We start from the raw sequence: 20914 nt of genomic DNA on the forward strand, positions 1-20914 counted from the left end.
ACCCTGGGGCAGGTAGGAAAAGCTTCCGATTTTTTCTTTCTCCTACTCCCAGGTTCATCTGCAAACATTTCTGTAGCAAAAGGACTGCTGAATTTGTATCCACCTTCCCTCCTCTCCTGTCTCAGTTAAGCTGGGAGAAATGAACTATTTTTCTGTCACTTTCGAATGCTTCCTTGTGGCAAACCGAGAGTATTGTACTAATAATAGCTAATAACCATATGGCACTAATAATGTGCCACACACTGTCCCAAGAGCTTTACTTATATTGTTTTCTAATCTTCGTAATTATAGGTGTCCTATTATTTTCATTTTATAGGTGAGAAAACTGGGGCACAGAGAAGCTAAGTAACTTGCCCATGGACACACAGCTGGTTAGTAGTGGAACCAGGATTTGAAGCCAGGCAGTGGGCCTCCAGAGGCTGTGCTGAGGCTAACCATATTGAACCACCTCCAAATATTAATTAACATTTATTAAGTACTTACTCTGGTGCAAAGCTGAGACCCCAGAGCTCAGGCTGTTAACCACCATGTTATGCTACACATACCAGGTAGGTTACATTGGACAAATCATTTTCCCCAGAGCTTCAGTTATAACAAAAACCCTTTACTGGGCTTCCCTGGTGGCGCAGTGGTTGGGGGTCTGCCTGCCTATGCAGGGGACACGGGTTCGAGCCCTGGTCTGGGAGGATCCCGCATGCCGCGGAGCAGCTGGGCTCGTGAGCTACAACTACTGAGCCTGCGCGTCTGGAGCTTGTGCTCCGCAATGGGAGAGGCCGCGACAGTGAGAGGCCCGCGCACCGCGATGAAGAGTGGCCCCCGCTCGCCACAACTAGATAAAGCCCACGCACAGAAAAGAAGACCCAGCACAGCCAAAATAAAATAAATAAATAAATGAAATTTAAAAAAACCCTTTACTAAATGCCCATTCCACGTTGGGTACTTCACCTAATTCATCACTGACGTCCTGGCTGACATGTCTTGAGCTCTTATGTTCCAGGCACGATTTTAAGCACTTTACATGTTTAACTCATTAAATCATCATATGATAGCTCCACAAGGTTGGTGTATTTTCCTCATTTGGGGAGGAAAACACTGAGACACAGAGAGGTTAAGTGACCTGCTGAAGCCTGGAAGTGTGGAATTCAAAGCTGGGTGGCCTTGTGGAGTACCTGAGAGTCCAGGCTACTGTGATTGCCTTTGGAGTTAGCAAATATTTCCAGTTCTCTGCATCAAGGTGCATGGATGGATTGTACTTCCCTGTCCCCTTGAATTTAGGTGCAGCCAATGAAATATGATGGAAATGATGGATGTCACCTCTGGACATAGCTTAGGGTCCAGTGCAGTATTCTTTTTTTTTTTTTTCTTTTTGCGGTACGCAGGCCTCTCACCGCTGTGGCCTCTCCCGTCGCGGAGCACAGGCTCCGGACGCGCAGGCTCAGCGGCCATGGCGCACGGGCCCAGCCGCTCTGCGGCATGTGGGATCTTCCCGGGCCGGAGCACGAACCCGTGTCCCCTGCATCGGCAGGCGGACTGTCAACCACTGTGCCACCAGGGAAGCCCCAGTGCAGTATTCTTAACTTGCCTTGAAAATCTTAGAAGGCCTCCCTCAGCCTGGGTCTCTGCGTGAGGATGACATAAAGCAGAGCTCCAACAGACCCTCAATGGACATGTAGTGTGAGAAACAAATCTTGGTTGTGTTGAGCCACTGAGATTTGGGAATTGTTGCTACACCATAACCAAGTCCAGGGTTCCTTAACCTCTTCTCTTTCTTTGCTTTGGAATAGTTCAAGTGGCATTGGTATTATCTAATCTTTAAGGTTGAAAGAATTCTCCTATGAAATCTTAGGCCTGGAGCTTTTTTATAGGGCAAACTCTACAACTACTTTCTCTATTTTTTTCTATGGTAATTAGTCTGTTTAAATTTGTCATTTCTATACGGGTCAATTTTGGTAAGTTGTATTTTTCTGGAAAATTATCCACTTTATATAGATTTTCTGGGTTTTAAATACTGGGAAATTTTACACAGACGTCTAGATTTCTGTCTTTTCTTTAAAACTCGATGATGTGGCCACACTGGGCCCTGCCTTCTGCCTGGAAGCAATCAGGTGGAGCTGTGTAAATAGCCCTTTTTCCTTCTGTTCCCACCACTTCCCACTGTCCTACACCAAACTCCTGGTATTTGCGACCCCTGAGATAACAAGAAATTAGGTAGTGTCTGCCTTTTTGGTGGTTGTTAGGGGCTATGGTTTAAGGGACCTGAAATAGGAGTCCAAAAACAGAAAAGCTGAATTAATCCTATCTGGGGCAGCAGGGGCTAAGATTTCAATTATTAGGAAGGACTCATTGACCTCAGAATAGTCCTTATCTTGTGATCCTAAAGCTTTAATTCCTGTCAAGAGAAAACAAAACTTTGCCTTTCATTCCACATTTAGAGGGAATGAAGGAAGGACAGTAAAATTTATTGAGCTCCACTTCTCTCATTGAATCCTTACAAGAATTCCTGTGAGGTGTCATTATTCCCATTTCATAGATGAGGAAACTAAGGCTCAGAGAGGCGTCACAAAGCTGAACAGTGGTGGAGCCAGGATTTGAACCTGAATCTGTCTCATCCCAAAGCTCATGCGCTGTTTTCCCAGTGCACGAGGCATTCCCAAACCAGGCTGCTCATCAAACTCATTGGGGGAGGCCTATAAGAAAAGTACCTACTTCCACATCCTACCTCTGACCAATTCAGATTTCTGCAGTGGGGCCAGAAATCTGTAAACAGTGATTCTGGGAATTCCCTGGCAGTCCAGTGGTTGGAACTCCACGCTTTCACTGCTGAGAGGCCAGGTTCGATTCTTAGTTGGGTAACTGGGATCCCACAAGCCACGTGGTGTGGCCAAAAAAACCAAAAGAAAACAATGATTTGTGTAGTTACTTGATTACTGTCTCCCCTACTAGATGAAAGCTCCATGAAGGCAGGGGCCATGTCTGTCTTATGCAGTGACACAGAGTGGGGACAGCACAGTATTTGCTGTGTGACTGAATATGCAAGCTTCCCGGCCCTGACACACAGGCCAGCTGTGAAAAGCTTTTACACTACTTGTGGAAAATTCTCTGGAGCAGTTCTCAAACTTTAATGTGCGTTATAAGAAGAATTGCTTGCATCCTTCTTTTTTTTTTTAATGCACATTCTGGGGCCCCAAGCCGAGATTCTCTGCTTGCGAAACACGGGTATAGGTATATAAAACTTTGATGGCTTGAACTTTCCTCAGAAGTTTCTGAAAAGAGTTGACAGTAGGCATCACAGAAGTATGGGGGCCTGTGAGGACAAACTGCCTATTTCACCAAATAATCAGGTTAGCCAAATCACCAGGGAGACACTCAAGTGGATGTGGAACCTCAGCGGAGAAACCCTGTGAGAGGGGCATCTGTTAAGGTGATGAGCCAGGTAGAGGATTCTTCTGGACATCAGTTACATGAAGCACAGAGAAGTCATTCCTAGAAATGATTAGGGTCTTGGCCTGGGCATCTTTCTGCATTGGAGGTTGGCTTTGTTCCAGAAGCCTAACACTGGGTATGTGTTTGCGTGTGAGATGGGAAATGTGACTGAGAACATGTGCTTGGGAGTCAGACCAAAAGCACACGGCACCACTGGTCACCACTGTGTGACCTTGGGCAAGTTCTTAATTTCCCTGTGCTTCAGCTTTCTCAGTTTTTAAATGGGGGCCGTGACAACCTACCTTATAGTAGTGCCGTTGTGATAATCGAGATAATGTATGTATATGAGACCATGGTTCCTGGAACATGGTGGGTATATAACCAGTGAGCTCAGTTACTCTTACCTGACCATGAGCGTCAGACTTGACGGCATGTTACTCTATATCCCAGGGTCTAATACAGGTCCTGGCTCAGCAAATGTTGAATTAGTGAATAAGGGACACAGGGCTAACTTACAGACACCGGGTAGAATCATCCATCGGATACCACATTCCATCATTAACTTCAATGCATAGTAATTTGGAACAGTGAGAATTAGATCCAGTAAAGAATTGGGAAAAGTAAGTCCAGACCATACACCAAGAATACCCTCTTTAGGAGAGAAGGGATCATCATAAAACCGTGTTGCCATGCGATGTTGAGGTTTGATGTGAGAACCAAGGCTCTTGATGGATGTAGGGGCTGAAACCAAGCCCTTGGCTCCACCCACGAATGCTGCAACTCTGGCAGCTCAGCCAGGGCCAACAGAGCAGGTTCTTATTAAGCCCTTGCTGCCACGACCTTTCTGCCTGTGTGCTCACTGTGCTCTCATTAGGAAGCCAATGTAAGACTGAGGAGACCTATCTGGGTCCTCCACACCCGCTGGAAGTGACTGAAAAGTAGAGTGGCACACACTTTGCAGTCAGAGAATCTGGGTTTGAAATCCTTTCCTTTGCCACTTACTAGCTATATGGCTTTGGCTGTCATTTCACCCCTCAGAGCCTCAGCTTCTAACTGTAAAACGGGGTAACAGGTCAGTCCCAGGGTTCCAAGTGCAGTAAGGGACAGTGCATGGTCCCCACCAAGTGCTCATTTTCATCTGAGTTTCCTTGCTTTGCTCATAGGGTTCTCTCCCTTTGAGTCCCCTTTTCCCAGACCTGCGGTGCTACAGTACAGACAGAAATCCAGCATCCTTTATGGCCCAGCCCAGGGATTAAGATCTCTGCCTCACAGCCCAGAAACCAGACATTGTGACCGACTTCCATTCTCTGACACAATAAGGGAGAAAGGAAGAAAGACAACAGTATATGGTGTTTTTGTTTTTTTTTAATTTAGACATGGAATTTTCCTTCCTTTTCATATAACTTATCTAATTAAAATATTCATCTTGGTAGTTACCACAAAAAAGTAACATAGAAAATTGTATTTACATTTTGGGACCAAAATACAAATGAAGAGCAAGATAATACCTTGCCCCTTTCCCTCCCACTTCCCGGAAAGAAAGGAAAAGCCCCAAAGAAACTGCTCGTTACACCAAGGATCATCACAAAGGTTAAGTTAATTTGCAATTCGGTGATTTGTATGTAGTGTAGCACAGAAAAAAAAATTGCACAAGTTTTCACAAATGAGGCCAAAGGTTCAACATCATCCTGTGTCTGCTCTGCAGGCATTTCAATAACCCAGGAGAGGCGGTAGCTTAGAAACTCAGTTTTTCCTCTTCCCTCTTCTCACCAAGTCACATCCCTGATGCAGACAGTCTTGGAGGGGGAGAGGGAAAGATCTGGCTCTATGCAAACAGGGGTGATCCAAAGATGGATAGTGATGTTGGGATGTGTCTTTTCTTCCCTCCCTGCCCAAAGACTCCTAATAAAGGAAATTAAATCATACACAACTGTATCAAATATGAAAAACTGGTTTCAATGGTAAAGACTTGAACACACAGGTAAGAGACAAATTCAAGGCGTGGACACCTAGAGGAAGCTATTCTAGGCAACAGGTGTCTGGCACCTGACCCAGACGCTCATTTGGTTTTAGATAAGAGGCTTTCTAATATCACATTTGGGGAGCAGGCTGGGGGACTGGTGGAATGGTAATACAAACAATCAAGAGAAAGAATGCTTTACCCAATTCAAAAATACAGCAAATTAAAACACAGCAATACTCGTGTCCCTCAGGTACCCTGCACAGCAACGCACACTGAACAATGCTTCTGCTGCACAGACTTCTTGCTGCATCGCTCTGCAATCTTCAGAGTTAGCCTAACTGAGGTCTCCAGGATGGTTAAAAACAGTGGGCTCCATATTCTGGGCTTTGAGTGAGCTTGTCAAAGGGACTGGTAACTGCCAAGCTCCATGGGCTATCACACCAACCACGCCCTCAATCTGCTTCTCAGGTTTCTTAAGGATGGGCTTCTCAAATTTATAGTATCTACTTCTACCTGGGTCACAACCAAGTGGGTTCCTACTAGATTAGTGTCCTTTAACGGCCAAGAAGGACACTGACACTGTCCTCCTAGTTCTGATTTTTCCCCCTATGTCAACTCGAAAGTGAGATGCTCCCTTCCCAAGACTGGTGGATGCCCTTGTGGCTCCCCCATCCTGATGCTACAGCTCAGACCCTTTCCTTAAACTGGCCCTTACCTCCAAGTTCTGGTTTAAAGATTTAAAAAGTAGAGAGTTTCAAGCTGCTAAGTCCTCTACAAAACATAGCAAATTGTTGTGCTCTTTCAATCACATGATCTTACCTTTTAAAGAAAGGCAAAAACAAAACCAATTTCCAACACAGCATTACCTTTTAAAACCATTCACTTCTAGTAGCAATTCACAGGGACTAGGAGATTACAGTGCTGGATTTTAAAACTCTAAAGTTGTATTCAGGGGCCTACAGAAAGCCCTGCCATGTGGTTGGGTGTTGCCCCATGCCAGTGGGGAGAAGGAAAAACAGGGGAGGAAAAAAACCCTAAAGTTTTGAATTAGAAACTGGACATTGTAAAAATACTGGAGTTCTGTGCCCTCTAGTGAGCCTCAAAAACAGTGGGACCTGGCAAAAAGGATGGGGGGAAAGACTCTAGAACTTCCCTTAATAAATAATTCCCTGAATGAGTAGGAAAGAGATGCACCTGCACAGGACCTCAAAGCAATTGAGGGTCTCAGAGGTGGGGGGTGTCCGACCTGAACACTTCCTGTCACCACGCCAGGGCTCCCCCTCCAGGACAGGCAGCCCAGGACCCATTCCTCTTTCTACGTGCAGCACGTGCCACACAGGCTCTGGGGACACCCAGTCCTCTCTATGGGCCAAAGTCTGCTCAGGAGAGATGAACTGGGACAGGGGAAAGGCTTTCAATAGGCTTTTGTCTAACAAAGAACCCTAAAAATAAAAGGCTAAGTAAGTGTGTGGTAGAGGACCGGAAAAAAACAAAAAAAAAAACCCAAAAAACAAAAAAAAACCTGGGGGTAATATAAATACAATCTGGGGGCAATATTTATTAATTAAAACTATGTCTTATAGTTTACAAAGAAGGTAATTAACAACAAAGGTACAATTGACCTTAAAATCCTCAGTGAGCGTGAGGCTTCACATCTTCAGAACTCGGAAGTGCTCGCCAGGCAGGGAGGCGGCAGCTGCGGACACAGGCACAGGCACGACGCCTGCTGACTGTGCAGGACTCGGAGACCAAAAGCCTCCACGAAGCGAAAGATCCTGGTCTTCTCTGGAAGTTCCATTCCCCAACCCCCCCACCCTGTCCTCGTATTCCTCCCCGCAAATTTCATTTCCAAGCTAAGTCATTTCCAAGCTAAGTCCTCAGTTTATCGTCGGGAGAATCTGTTCTTGAAAGCTTTAATCGTCTTGGCCATCATTGGGGCAATTTCTGTGAAAAGAGAAATAAGGCAGTTGTTTCAGATCCATGGCAGTGTGGACACCAGCGGTTTACAATCAAACAGAGCCTTGTTACTCTTGGCTCTACACAGCCAGACAAATGGATACAAGTAGCAGTTATCTGCCAACCCCATAGAAAAGCAGCAGCCCAAAGGTAACACTTCGCCAGCACCTGCCAGGCCCCTGACAATCACCCCCTCTAATCCTCACAACTTCACCAAGACTCAGGCCGGACCCTGTACGGTAAGTGGCAGAACTGGAGTTCAAGCCTCGCCAGACTCTAAAGGCCGTTCTGAGCCATAATTTAACTCTGCCTCACCAATATCCAAACCAGCCAAAAGCACCCCCTCCCGTACCTGTCTGTCCAGTGTAGCAACAGGTCTGAGATGAGCTAAATGCACACACCACCTAAGAACGACTAGCCTGCCCTCTAGCCTGGTTAACCTGAACCGAGCCAAAGTGCAAGTCAGGACTCCCACCCTCCTGTGGGCCCTGAAGTAAATACAGAATAATGCTTTTCTTAAGTTAGGACACCGCTGTAGAATACTGGGGATAGTCTACAGTAGTAAAGTTAGTAAAATACGAAAGAGACCCAACTAGATATAAAAAAATACTTGGAAGGTGGGGTTATAAGGTTATAAAACTTCAATAAAATTATTTAGCTGTTAATAATAACAGTTGGAAACTCCATGTTATTGCCTGGAGAAACAGGTTTACGTTTAGGTTGAAAAAAATAAAAAGCAAGCAGAGTACCAAAATGAATATTCACTACGATCATAATTTAAATGACACGTGAAATATGCGCTACGAACAAAGCAGGGGGAGGAGGCCCTGATATTTAGACCAGCTGTGTGCAAGGCATCACATACGCTACATCTAACACACAAAGTGTGATGCAGCAGTAATGACATTAGAGGGGTTCAAATACTAGTTTTAAAATATCTGAGCAGGAGCTCCAAGTTACCTACTCTTCACAGTCGGTTTCCTAGGATCACAGGAAACAGTGCTGCTGACCACGGGTGCCGAGTGCGCACTGCTGGTACTCGGGCCGTCGTAGGCCGGCTCCTCGGGGCTGGCGTTAAAGCTGTTGCTGCCGCCACTGCCCAAGCGGCTGCTTCCTGAGAGGTACGGCGCTGGCTTGATCCTGTGACACAGAGCAAAGCTGCTAGTCAAGAGCAGGAGAAATCTGCCCCCGGCACCAACAGCCTGAAGCTGGCTGGTCTGAGGACTCAGTTCTGTGGCTTTGACCAGTGGACCTAGTACCCTAGATTCTGGTGATGGCTCGGAAGTGACTGTGGTAGGCCTTCGGAATGAATGATAATCTCAACTAACTTTTCACTGTTTAGGTGTAAATCTGTATTTTGACAATGCTAACGTGGAGATAATTTAGTCATCACAGTAATATGTTTTTTGTTTAAATGGGGCAAGGGAAAGCCTTAGGGGATGTGTCCCAGAAGCCAGGCCCTGTTCTCCATTTAGTGTTGACCACCACCCCACCTCCGACCCCACCTAAGGGCAGGAATCATTATCCCGCCCACAGTGCAGTCAAGGACACTGAGGTTCAGGGAGGTCAAGTGCCCAGATGGTCAAGGTCAGCCTGCAGAACCCACTCTGCACTGCCACGCTTTCACCCCCAAAATGAATCGCTCTTGCCCCTGGGCTGCCTCTCAGGGCTGAAAGATGAGCTCTTGGGCTCTCTCTCCCTGAGCAGGCAGAAACCACAGGGGACAGAGATCTTACCTGATTTTCTCAGGCACAGCTGCACCTCCTGTTCCAAACTTCTCCTGCCTCCTCCGAACATCACGAGGTGGCTTGGCCACAGAGTTGACAAAGGCCATTTTTGCTTGTCGGCCTGCGGAGAAATGGAGATTAATACCTGCCTTCTTGAGCTGAGATGCTAAAGGTAGGGGATTATCAACCCTGGAAACCCCTCTGTAGGGTAGCATGCATAGTGGCAGAAGAAACACCTCACCCTTTGCCCTCTTCTGCAAATGCAGGAGAGATCTGGGGGCCAGAGGCGATACCGTAGCTCAGCCCACCACGGCCCTGCTGTTGACCAGAGCACAGGGCTCATTATTCTGCCAGACCCACGCTGCCCCCTTACCTTTGGGCTTATTGGCATGCGCAGATCGGATGTTCTTTGTGAGGACTCGCAGCCGCTGCTCTCGCGCATCCTGAAGCCGCAGGTACATCTCCCGCCACGACTCATACTCCTCTGGCCTTTCATCCTTAAAGTCTCGGTGACAATGAACTTTCCATAATTGATCCGTTTCTTCAATTAATACCTAAAATCAGAACCAGGACATCATTTACATGCAAGTACTCTTACACATCTCTTTTCCATCCTTAATCACCCAGGGGGACCAGCTTCCTAATGATATTTTGGTCCTCTTAGTAGTGGTAGTATATTAAAATACCACAGTTCTAGGAAAGAAACCCAAATCACTGAATTTAAAAATGTTAATTGTGGGCTTCCCTGGTGGCGCAGTGGTTGGGAGCCTGCCTGCCGATGCAGGGGACACGGGTTCGTGCTCCGGTCTGGGAAGATCCCACATGCCGCGGAGCGGCTGGGCCCGTGAGCCATGGCCGCTGAGCCTGCGTGTCCGGAGCCTGTGCTCCGCAACGGAAGAGGCCACAACAGTGAGAGGCCCGCGTACCGCAAAGAAAAAAAAAAAAAAAATGTTAAGTGTGAGGCACTATACTAGCTGCTTTTGGGGGTTGTGGGGCTAGGAGAGAAGGCAACACAAAAATTAGTTTAAGATCAGTCTTTTCCTTTAGAAAATCAGTGCAGGGTAGGAACTGGGATGAAGTCAAATCCAGGCATTTCCCCATCACTACACTGAACTGCAATGGCCAGGGGCCACTTAAGAAGGATATGTCATAGATCCTTTGAATTAGAGACAGCTAATGCAATCAGATGAGCATCTCCAGCATCAGGAGGATTTGGGGATAGATCTGGTTGTCTCTAGGAGACACCCAGCCAATCTTATATTCACCAGACACCTGAGTGTCAACACATAGCTCTGTCCCTGCCCTGGATCCCAAGCGTTGTGCTGCTAGAATTCTCCCTTGACCTCTGTAACTAGGCAAGCTCAAGGGAGGTGTGGGAAATGGTCCCCCTCTCCCACCTTTCAATCCCATCTTGATTCTAGCCCAAGAGGTCTACTTAAGATGCCAGGAGCAGGTGCTAAAAACCTGCCTGTTTAAAGGCCCACAGACAAACCCAGAACAGTGATCCGACCACCACCTGACCATCATCGTGGCAGATTCAGAGACAAAGCTACTTCTGGAGATGCAAGCCAGCACACTGCCCTCTTCCCATCCAAACAGGATACTCACGTGATTGTACTCCTCTATGCGATATAACTGATCAGGTGTACACCTCTCCAAAACAGGTTCAAGGAGAGAATATGGGACGCCTCCCACTTCAAAGATTGCTGCAGAGAATCAAAGGGGAAAAGCACTGAGTAGCGGCCAAGTCACCCGGTGTCCCAGGGCCACAACAGCGTGCTGAAGAGCAAGAGAGAAGCATGTGACTTACAGTCAATGTTGTTTTTAAGCACCCGGATGCACTGCTCGTGCAAGGTCATCATTTTGGGGAGATAGGCACACTTGGAGCCAGAATAGACCTGCATCTTGGAATTCATTCTTCGTCCGGTGAATCCAGCTTCTTCCTCTTCCTGGGATGAGGAAAGTGCTGTAGGGCAAGAAAAACAGGAGTGTAAGTTATAAAAGGCACTGAGAAATACAGTGAAAACTCTCCTTCCACCCCATTCCCCGGACTCCCAGTTTCCTTTCTCAAAGACAACCAATGCTACCAGTTTCTTGTGTCCTTCCAGAGAGTCTATGCAAAAATAAACTAATATTTATTTTATTCCTTTTCAACCAATCAATAACATACCATCACCATTCTGTCATTTACACTTTAGAAACCACATCAGTGCACAGATTTTCTACTTCTTTTCTTCAACGGCTGCATAGGATGCCACTGTGTGGATGAACCATGATCCATCTGTTAGTCTCTTGCTAAGGGACACCTATGTAGCATCTAATTCTTTTGCTATTAAAACTAGCCTTTATTTATTTATTTTTTGGCTGCGTTTGGGCCTTTGTTGCTGCGCGGGGGCTTTCTCTAGTTGCAGCAAGCAGGGGCTACTCTTCGTTGTGGTGCGCAGGCTTCTCATTGCAGTGGCTTCTCGTGTTGCGGAGCATGGGCTCTAGGCACATGGGTTTCAGTAGTTGTGGCACACGGGCTTAGTTGCTCCACGGCATGTGGGATCTTCCCGGACCAGGGATCGAACCTGTGACCCCTGCATTGGCAGGCGAATTCTTAACCACTGCACCACCAGGGAAGTCCCTAGCCTTTTTTTTAAGCCCCTATGGAATGTACAGAGTAAAAGGCTGCTGGTAATAGCAGCAGCTAAGATTTAGCAAACACTATGTGTAAAAACCCAGAGCTCAGAGCTTTACCAGCATTATCACTTTCAATCCACCTCATAGGCAGATACCATTATTACTCCCATTCACAGAATATGAAACTGAAGTCCAAGGAAATTAAGTTGTACCCAAGTTCATGTAACTTGTAGTAAAAGCCAGAGCTGGGATTCAAACCCAAGCCATCCAACTCCAGAACCTGTGCTCTTAGGAAATACACCAAAATCTGATGACAGACCATGAACGAATTTTTAAAACCATTTTCTCCATTAAAAAAAGACAAAAGAAAATTACCTTTTCGCTTTGGTTGGAAGGCAGATATCAATTCAAGGGAAGGAAGTGGGCGGTAATTGGCCTGTATCACAGGTAATGGAAGGTCTGGTAACACTGGCAGCACATCGCTGGGGACCTGTAGAGAAGAGACCAGTGACTGGAGAGCCTCTTTCTACAAGCACAGCTCTTTCCCACAGTCGACGCCCAGCAGTGTTGACGTGGCAGATAACTTCACAGGCATATCCAGCCTGCAGGAGGGGCGGCAGCTGTGCCTGACACCACCTAAGTCAGGAGATACGGAGAGATGGGCCCAGCACAATGGGATGCCTCAGAAAATACTTTTCTTGGGTTCTACTGACCCTGGTGGCCAGACAGGCCGGGAGGAAATTACTTCAAACTGAAATTCAACAGGCCACGGGAAAGCCAGCCCAGACAAACAGTGGTGGGGTCGTCCCGGGAGCTCTGCCGGCCCAGGTGCTCTGGCTGGGAAGGGGCCACAGGGGTTACCTTTTTCAGCTTGGCTGAATGGGATCCAGCTGGCTGAAGCTTCTCTGACTTGTTTTCGTTCACCTTAGGTAATTTCTGAACTGAGTCCAAGTTTTTACTAGTGCTTTTTGAATCATTTTTTTTAAATCCTTTTTCTCCAGGAGTCGTGGTTGAAGTTTTCACTATCTTTTTCTTTTTCTTCCGGGGCTGGTCATAGCTGAGGTATGACTCAAAAGACATGGTGGGCTGCTCGAATTCATCATCCATATCTGCCTCCTCAGCTTTAAGGAAGGAGCCCACTGACTTTCTATCTAAATGAGAAGGTTTTACTTTTCCTTCTTGAGCCTTTAGGTTGTTAGAAACCTTCTCTTTTGCCTTGGGCAACAGGTCTCCTGCCCCCTTGCCTATGTCTAAGCTTTCTAGACTCTGCTTGTTTTTGTCTGATTTGGTTTTCTCTGGGTCTCTGTATTTTGGCTTTTTAAGGTGGTTGTCTGATGCCACCTCCAAGGGGGGTAAAAGCTTCTTGGTGCTGCCCTCTTTTTCCTTCTCTTTCTTGACACCACTAGAGGGCGCTTTCTCCTTTGTACTGTCCCCTGAGGGTGGCCTCCGCCGGTTTTCCTCTTTGGAGATGGCCTTGTGTGATTTTTCTCTGCTCAAAGACGACTTCTCATCTCCTTTGGAATTCACCGGACGTTTTTCTTTATGGGAAGATCTGTGCTCCTTGCTCTGACTCACGACCTCTTTCCCTTGGGCTTCACCCAGGTGTCGTTCTTGACTGACCCCCAGTCTGTCCTGAAAGGCATTACTGTGGCCTTTGCCAGGCTTCTGGTGTGAAACAAAGGGCTCGTGGTCCTCCTCCAGGGATCTGTAATGGTCCACAGACATCTGATGAGGGCTGGCGGATGACAGTGGGGACTGAACATGGCCGTAGTCCGAAGATTCGTGGTCTGAAGAGTAAACTGGAGAAGCTCTGTGGTACCTCTTTCTCTCGTCTCTCCTCTCATGACTGTGAGATACTTTGTGAGGCCGCTCAAGCTCCGAGAGTTTTCTGTGTTTTTTCTGCCTGTTATCAGGACTACACGACTGGCTACCGGAGGCTCTCCAGCTTCCTGGGTAGTCCCCCTCCCCCTCCCCCTCCTTAAGGGCATCCTTGGGGCGCTTTCGAGAATTGCTCTTCTCAAAGTCCTGTTCATCAGGCTCAGTGTTTCTAAAATAAAAGAAAAAGCAGATGAAGCAGATATAAATCTCAGGGTAATCCTTGTTCAGAGGACAACATCACAGGACCTGAACTCCCGAAAGAGATGAAGAGTTTAGAGTTAGAAACAAGGTCTTGGGGAGAAGGTAAATGGGTTCTGCTCAAAGATACTCAGCTAAGGTTTAAAACTGGGAAAGCCCAAATATTCAATAAGTGGAAAATGACGAGTTTAACTACAGGACACAAAGAAGATCAAACATCTTGGGAAGTGAAAATACTTAAAAAGCTTTTCAACACAGGGAAATATTTAACTTGTTACATTAAAAAAGAGCTGTAATTTACATCAGTTTATTCACAACTATGTAAAAATGCCTTTTAAGAACAGGTTAGAAAGAAACATTCCAAAACGTCAATAATGCTTATCTTTGGATGGTTGAATTAAGAAATTTTTATTCTTATTTCTATTTTTAAATGTTTTCTAGTATTCTATAATGATCATGGATTATTTCTTATAATTGAGGCAGAATTGAGGAACTTTTCTTACCGTTCCACAGGAACCAGCTTCTTCCACTGGGCCACTAGGTCCTTGGCAAAGCTTCCGACATGCTCGTGTTTTCGCAAGCTATTTACCGTTTTCCCAACCCCGGTCTCCTACAAAATTGACAAAGGAATTGTTAGAGGGTTGTAGAACTAGGCTCACAATTTTCTAAAGAAATAAGACCTCCTACTTTTCAACAAACCAATACTTCCTTCCAAAAACATACCTTGCAAGTCTCAGTACAAACTTACTTTGTGTCTGTGCCCCAAACCTCTTATGATACACAGTAGCAAAGTGCACCAGATTCAGAAGAGGAAAACACTAAATTAAAACACTTCTAGAACTTTAGCAATAATAACAAGAGTGATCACGGCAGGTGTTAGGCACTGAGCTAAGAGCACTGCGTACAGTGTCTGAATTAAACTTATCATATGATAACTCTGTGAGGTTAGGACCTGCCCCATTTTACGAAGAAGGAACAGCCTAAAGTCACAAACTTGGATTTGAATCCAGGACTAGATGTCAATGTTCTTTTAATTTTTAGAAAAAAAAACTGAGATAAAATTCACTGTTTTAACCATTTTAAAGTGTACAGTTCAGTGGTTTCCAGAATACTCACAATGCTACACAACCATCACCACTAATTCCAGAACATTTTCATCACCCTAAAAAGAAACCCTGTTCCTCCCAATTCCCCTCACCCCCGGCAATCACTAATCTAACATTCTATCTATGGATTTGCCTGTTCTGGACATTTCATATAAATAAAACCATACAATATGTGGCCTTGTGTCTGGTTTCTTTCACTTCTAAAGCCCAAGCTCTTACTGTACAATCTCTCTGGTCGGGAAGGGGAGGGGATATAGCTATATAACGTCTAAAATTACACCGTTCTTACCGCAAGAATGTCTACTGTAATAGGCAAGGTGGAGAGTTTCTTCAGATATTTCAATAGCTGCAGGGAATAAAATAAACATTAATTTCTATAAAATCATAATCATTCACTGGAACAAATAAGAATAATATCCAACGGTTAAGTACTGACACTGCTCTGCAGTATAGAGTATGGCTGTTACCCTTATTTTACAAGCGTGAAAACAGACTCGAAAAAGTTAAGGTACTTGCCCCAGGATGCAAGTAGGGCAGGATTCACTTAGGTCTGCGGCTTTAGACCGCGTGCTTTCAGCCACTATGCTACACCAAGGGGAAATCAAACTTAGAGAAGAGAATCAAACCTATCAGCTCTAAGAAAAGTAATCAACAACTGTCTTTCTGCCCAGTTTTGAGAGAGACTTTCTGAGAAAGGAGCCAATTTTAGGAAATTACTCATGCACCCGGCACAGAGGAAAGTAAAAAGGAGAAGAGGTCTCTACAGAAAAAAGGTATCATGTTTCCAGAAAAAGTGTGTTTAACAGAACTGGGTTTTTTCGATGTAAGTGGGAAGCCAACACCAATTTCAGGTTGCTAGAATCAGAGCTTTGCCGTTGCAAATGGTGAACACAAAATGTCTGGGTAGATTAGAGAAGCAATCTGGGTTTGGTCACATTTCTTTTCTGTATTCTCTTGAGCTAGCTCAAAATCAGATAGCAGAGCTGTTAAGACAGAGTTCCAGAGTCAGAGACAGGCTTCAGTTTGGCCCTGTCACTTCCTTGTGGGGTGATCTTGTGCAAGTCACTAACCTCTCTGAACCTCAGTTACTTCATCTGCAAAACAGGAACTGGATCCTGTCTGTACTTCACAAGCTGTGAGGATTCAGAGAGACAAACCATGTGCAGTCTTTAGCCATAGTGCCTGGAATGCTATACAAGCTCAATAAATGCTCTTATTAATCATTTCATTCATCAACTGACCATTCTTTAAACGGCTACCCTTGATCCTCTACCAGATATTCCCCAGCCAATTCCTATTTGCTCCACTTCTACCCAAAGTCATGACTGCTATGCCATTCTCTAGGAAATATTTATGTATATATAAGTATACCTACCTTTCGAGGAGTGCTGAAAAGTACAAGTAGTTCAAAATAGATTAACTGTGACTACCTTTACATTTAAATATCTGATAACAAGATCTGTTCTTTTCCTATGTGTAGCCCAGGCTACAATTAGTATGCTATATTGCTACTAGGTGGAGTAGCAAGTATGTTTTTCTGGTCATTCTACTTCAATAATTACTGAACCTGGTTGCTAGGCAGAGCAACTGGATCACATGTGATAATCTTGTTTTGACTGGGAACATATGAGAAGCCAAGTGGTGTATCTAAGGAGTTTCACCTTCATAGTTGAGTGAAAATTATCCTCCACTTCAAATTCGATCACCACCACCATCCAACTCAGGACAAAGTATATGTGTATTTCTTGTCATCAAAGCTATGGGTGCAAAGATGAATGCCAATTCCTTTTCTTAAAGGAAAATTTAGAATCATTGAAAAGGTTAAAGACAGGTTGTCTCCTCTAATGCCATTCCCTGGAAGGCATTTATATACTATTTACTGTGCACTGGCTACTATGCTACGTCCTTACATGTGTTACCTCATTTCATCCTCATTAACCAACTCTATAAAATGGATATTATGTTCCCCATTTTACAAATATTAAAACTGAGCCCAGTGAGGTTAGGTAACTTGCCTAACAAGCGAGTAGGTCAAGTGTGTTTACCACAGCATGTACTACAAAGCCAGGAGAAATAACCAACATAAAGACACTGTCCTTAGAAGACCGGAAAAGGAAATGGAGCAGTAGTTCATGTGCCTCTTAGCACACTCGACACAAAGCAGAAGAACCCCTCCTTAGCGTTACGTTGTCAGGCAGTTTAGAGTCCACAGAGGAAAGAAGGTCACCACCAGGACAGAGTCCCAGGACCTCTACAAAGGCCACATATAAGAATGGGGCCACGGCTTCCCTGGTGGCGCAGAGGTTGAGAGTCCTCCTGCCGATGCAGGGGACACGCGTTCGTGCCCCGGTCCGGGAAGATCCCACATGCTGCGGAGCGGCTGGGCCCGTGAGCCATGGCCGCTGAGCCTGCGCGTCCGCAACGGGAGAGGCCACAACAGTGAGAGGCCCGCGTACCGCAAAAAAAAAAAAAAAAAGAATGGGGCCAGAAGTCACTGAAGGTGTGTTCATCTCAAAGCCCAGCACTAATTGGAAGTATAAGCGCTGCCTTTCTGCTTCGTTTTGGGTTAGGAGGGACGGCTTAAAAGCAGATGAAACTAAAACCCTAGAGATATTCAAACCAACTTAGCCCAACATAAGAGAAAAAGGGCTTCAGAGTCCCTCTATTTTCAATGAGGTTCAAAAAAGAACAAAGCGTTAAAATGATAAAGCACTTCGGGTATCCTCAGGTAGGTGGAAACTTGCTGTTATCAAACCTAGGGACCAGTTGTAGTTTGCAAGAACTGATAACAAGTCATTGAGAAATGTCAAACATTTGCACAGTCCACGCTTAAGAATCTCAGTTATCCTCTGCACACTACTTCATCACAAAGAGCTAAAGATGTTCATAATGTCGCCCTCGTTCTCCACTTGCCTTCAAACTGTGTTCTTCGTAGTTTCCACGTTCAAACTGTAACCCAGGACAGGTAACTTTACCAGCCATGAAAATTGTTTCTACTTAAATAATAGGAACCAAGTGACCCTGGTTTGCCTGATACCTTTTTCCCCAAGTAAGCCTAGATCATAGATGGGCTTAAAGTGAAAAGAGAGTTACAGTTAAACACCTATGTTTAATACGAGGAAATCTATGAATACAGGTGTGGAATCAACCGTTTGGCTAATAATGGTTTGAAATCAAGATTTAGTTGTAAGTTCAGTACTGCCATATAATCATCTTGCAATTTCAAGAACAACCTGTGGGAGCTTGTTGGGTTAACAGAAGGTTGAGAAGGCCAGTGTGCCAGCTTGCAGTTTTCCCTCTGCATTAGCTCATTTGTGAATGCCAACTATTGTGCCCTTTGCAAAAATGATCTTCATAATGCAAAGTCAGAAGCTCAGGGTGAGTTTCTATCTGGGAAGAGAAAGCCCAGATTCTCACAATCACTAATAGTTCAAATAGGATGTGAAGTCAAACAAACCTTTTCTTAATTTGAAATTTCATGCACATCAACTACTGGAAAAGCTACTTCAAACTTTAAATTCTAGTAGGAAAATGACTGTAGACACTACACAGTGCATTGTTTTTAACCCGATGGAAGACCAAATTGGGGAGATGGGGGCGATTTACATCATATTGCTCTAGGGTTTTAAAAAAAATCAGTCACAAACCTACAGTGTTTGGGAAAACAAGCTAGTACTCAGAAATAATGACCATTTATTAGATGCCCACAAAGGGTTACTGTAAAAAGAAACTTGTAAATATGTCTGTCCACTAGGTACTGAAGCCATTACAGAAAATATAACACAAAACAAGTGAAAGCATTTCAGTTTTCACAGACTTAAAGCTAAAATGTCGTCCTGAAGAAGTGGATCTTTGAGCTAGGTACGCATGAGAAGAGTTAAACAGTGGTCTGATAGTGAGATGCGTTGAGCAGCCTTTAGAAATGGAGGGGAAAAAACCTCACCTATGACAGGCCAAGAAGAGGTGAAGAGAAAGGGGCCCTTCAAGAAAAATTGTAAAGAGTGGAGATTAACATCTACTGAGCACTTCTGCCTTTTCGTTCTGTCCTGGGAAGAAGCAGGTGAGGAAACTGGCTTAGCAAGGAACATCCCTAATGTCCATGGCTGGCAAATAAATTAGAACTCAAATCTCCTCACCACTTTATTTCGACTGCCTCCCTGGATTATTTCCTCTTCAAAAGCCACTCTGGGGTTCAGAGATCCAACTCTTACAACACTGTACACTCCAGCTATAATGCTGACAGAGAATGTCAAACACCTTGAGTGTTTTCATCAATGTATTTCAATTAAAAAAAAAAATTCTAACATCCACGGGACACTCTCCCAGACACCAAGAAGCTGGATGGAAGAAAAGTCGCAGAGAGAGAAGAACGCATTTAACTCAAGAGAATAGTTAAGGGGGAAAAAAACTAGCTGAGTGCAATTAAAAATGGTTGCCCAGCACTCGTAGCAGCCAGAAAAGGTAGCTCTTACCTTTCTATCAAGGCCAGAAGGAAATCTAGCTGCAACTTCTAAGCCTTGTTTTTTTCTTCTTTTCATTTACAACCTAAGTTTTTAGTTAGGGTGACGTGAGGTTTATTTTGTTTTGAAAGAGATTTACTGAGAAAGCGAGAAGGTCCACGCTCTAATAATCAAGCCAAAGCAATAAAAACGTCTTAAAGACGCAGGACCACACACCGAGCCTAGACTCCATCAAGCACAGGCAGATCCACCTCCTTCTCCCAACAAACATCAAAAGACACTAAGAAATCAGAAACATTTCGCAGGGTGAGGAATGGAGCGGGCAGGAGTTAACTCCGGGCGAGCTCTCCCGACAGGAAACAGCTGGCCCGGGACGCCGGGGGAGGGCTCCGGGAGCCCCGCCGACACGCGGTGTCCGCCCGGAGCCCGCGGGCGCCCGGCCCGGGAGGCAGAGAGGCCGGGCCCGCCGAGACGCGCCGCCCGCCCGGCGGGGTCCCACCGCGTGGGCAGCGGCCAAGGGCCACTAACTTCCCGATCGCAGGCCGCAGACCGGCGGGGCCGCGCTCCGGGTCCGAGCCCCCACGGCCCCGGCCGCTCGGGAAGGAGCCGCACCGGGGCCAGCGACCGTTACGGGGCCGCGCCGCGCCCAACACCCGGCCCGCTCCGCGCTGCCCGCTCGCTCACCTTCTTCGGGTCTGGGTTCGCGGCCAGGCGCGCCTGCAGCTTCTCCACAACTTGGAGCGCCGACTCCGCCGCCATCGCTGTCACTGGCGCGGCCTCCTCGCCGGAACTGGGCTCGCGTCGCGTCCTCTGGCTGCAGCTCCGCCCTCCGTGCCTCCCCCGCGGGGACGGAAGCGCGACTGGTCCCTTCCGGGCCTCGGCGAAGTGGGGTGTAGGGGCCGAGGGGGTTGGGGGGGCTGGCCGGCTGCAGGCCCCGTCCCCACGGCCTGTGGTTGTTGGGGTCCGGTCCTCTGCGTCCTCCCGGAGCCGCGTGCGCCGGGAGCTGGAGCAGCTTGGCCCGAGCGCGCGTCGGCTTCGCACTGGTCGCCGCTGGGCAGCCTCGCTTCTGGTCCTCGTAGTGCGGAGCCACGGCCTGGAAAACCACTCCGGTGTCCAGCAAGGCAGGATGAGACCACTGCGCCGGACCTTGCCTTTATAAATCCTAGCCCGCCCCCTTGCGCTGTGAGCCACGCCCCAAATAACACCTGTGTGTGGTTCCAGGGTGGGTTTGCGGCTCAGGAAATCAGGGATTGACGCTAGTGACCACCCTTGATTGGGGGCACTAAGCTCAGTGGTTGAGCTAAGTTTCACTCCCAGTACAACCCAATGAAACGAGGCATATTATCCCCATGTTACAGATGAGGAAACTGAAGCTCAGGGAGACTAAATTAACTTGCATGTGGTCATGTAACAGGAAAGAAGTGAAGCTGGAATGTGAATCTAAACAGTCCAGGTCCACTGTGACTGCACATCTCTGAACAGGTCAAGGATTTGAGGCCCAGAGAGTGAAAGTGATTTGTCAAAAGTCAAACAGTTTAGCTACAAGAGATAATAGCCCGTGTCTCACTTTCCCCAAAAAAC

The 20914-nt window shown here is 46.2% G+C and overlaps 1 protein-coding gene across 2 annotated transcripts; it reads right to left on the bottom strand.

Moving 5' to 3' along the window:
* Positions 1-4776: 4776 nt before the first annotated feature.
* Positions 4777-20209, bottom strand: ELOA (elongin A). Of its 2 annotated transcripts, none has more exons than XM_029230370.1 (11): positions 20018-20103; positions 15163-15219; positions 14271-14377; positions 12553-13738; positions 12067-12181; positions 10880-11035; positions 10678-10775; positions 9443-9623; positions 9079-9190; positions 8303-8482; positions 4777-7330 (listed from the first exon to the last, which is right to left on the bottom strand). In XM_029230370.1, the coding sequence occupies exons 1-11, from the start codon at positions 20090-20092 to the stop codon at positions 7300-7302; spliced, it is 2298 nt and encodes a 765-aa protein (XP_029086203.1). In that variant the 5' UTR covers positions 20093-20103; the 3' UTR covers positions 4777-7299. The 2 variants fall into 2 exon arrangements, with proteins under 2 accessions (XP_029086203.1, XP_029086202.1); XM_029230369.1 differs by having other exon boundaries at positions 6916-7330; positions 8307-8482; positions 20018-20209.
* Positions 20210-20914: the final 705 nt, after the last annotated feature.

Source organism: Monodon monoceros, unplaced genomic scaffold (assembly GCF_005190385.1).
Source record: "Monodon monoceros isolate NGI ecotype Baffin Bay Population unplaced genomic scaffold, NGI_Narwhal_1 Super_Scaffold_18, whole genome shotgun sequence".
NCBI lineage: Eukaryota > Metazoa > Chordata > Mammalia > Artiodactyla > Monodontidae > Monodon > Monodon monoceros.

Excerpts from the sequence above, each read along its gene's own strand:
- ELOA (XM_029230369.1), bottom strand. The coding sequence starts at position 20,092 with ATGGCGGCGGAGTCGGCGCTCCAAGTTGTGGAGAAGCTGCAGGCGCGC. Across the intron at positions 11,036-12,066 it reads CTTCCAACCAAAGCGAAAAG|CACTTTCCTCATCCCAGGAA; the intron begins GTAATTTTCTTT and ends CTTGCCCTACAG. Across the intron at positions 10,776-10,879 it reads GCTTAAAAACAACATTGACT|CAATCTTTGAAGTGGGAGGC; the intron begins GTAAGTCACATG and ends GATTCTCTGCAG.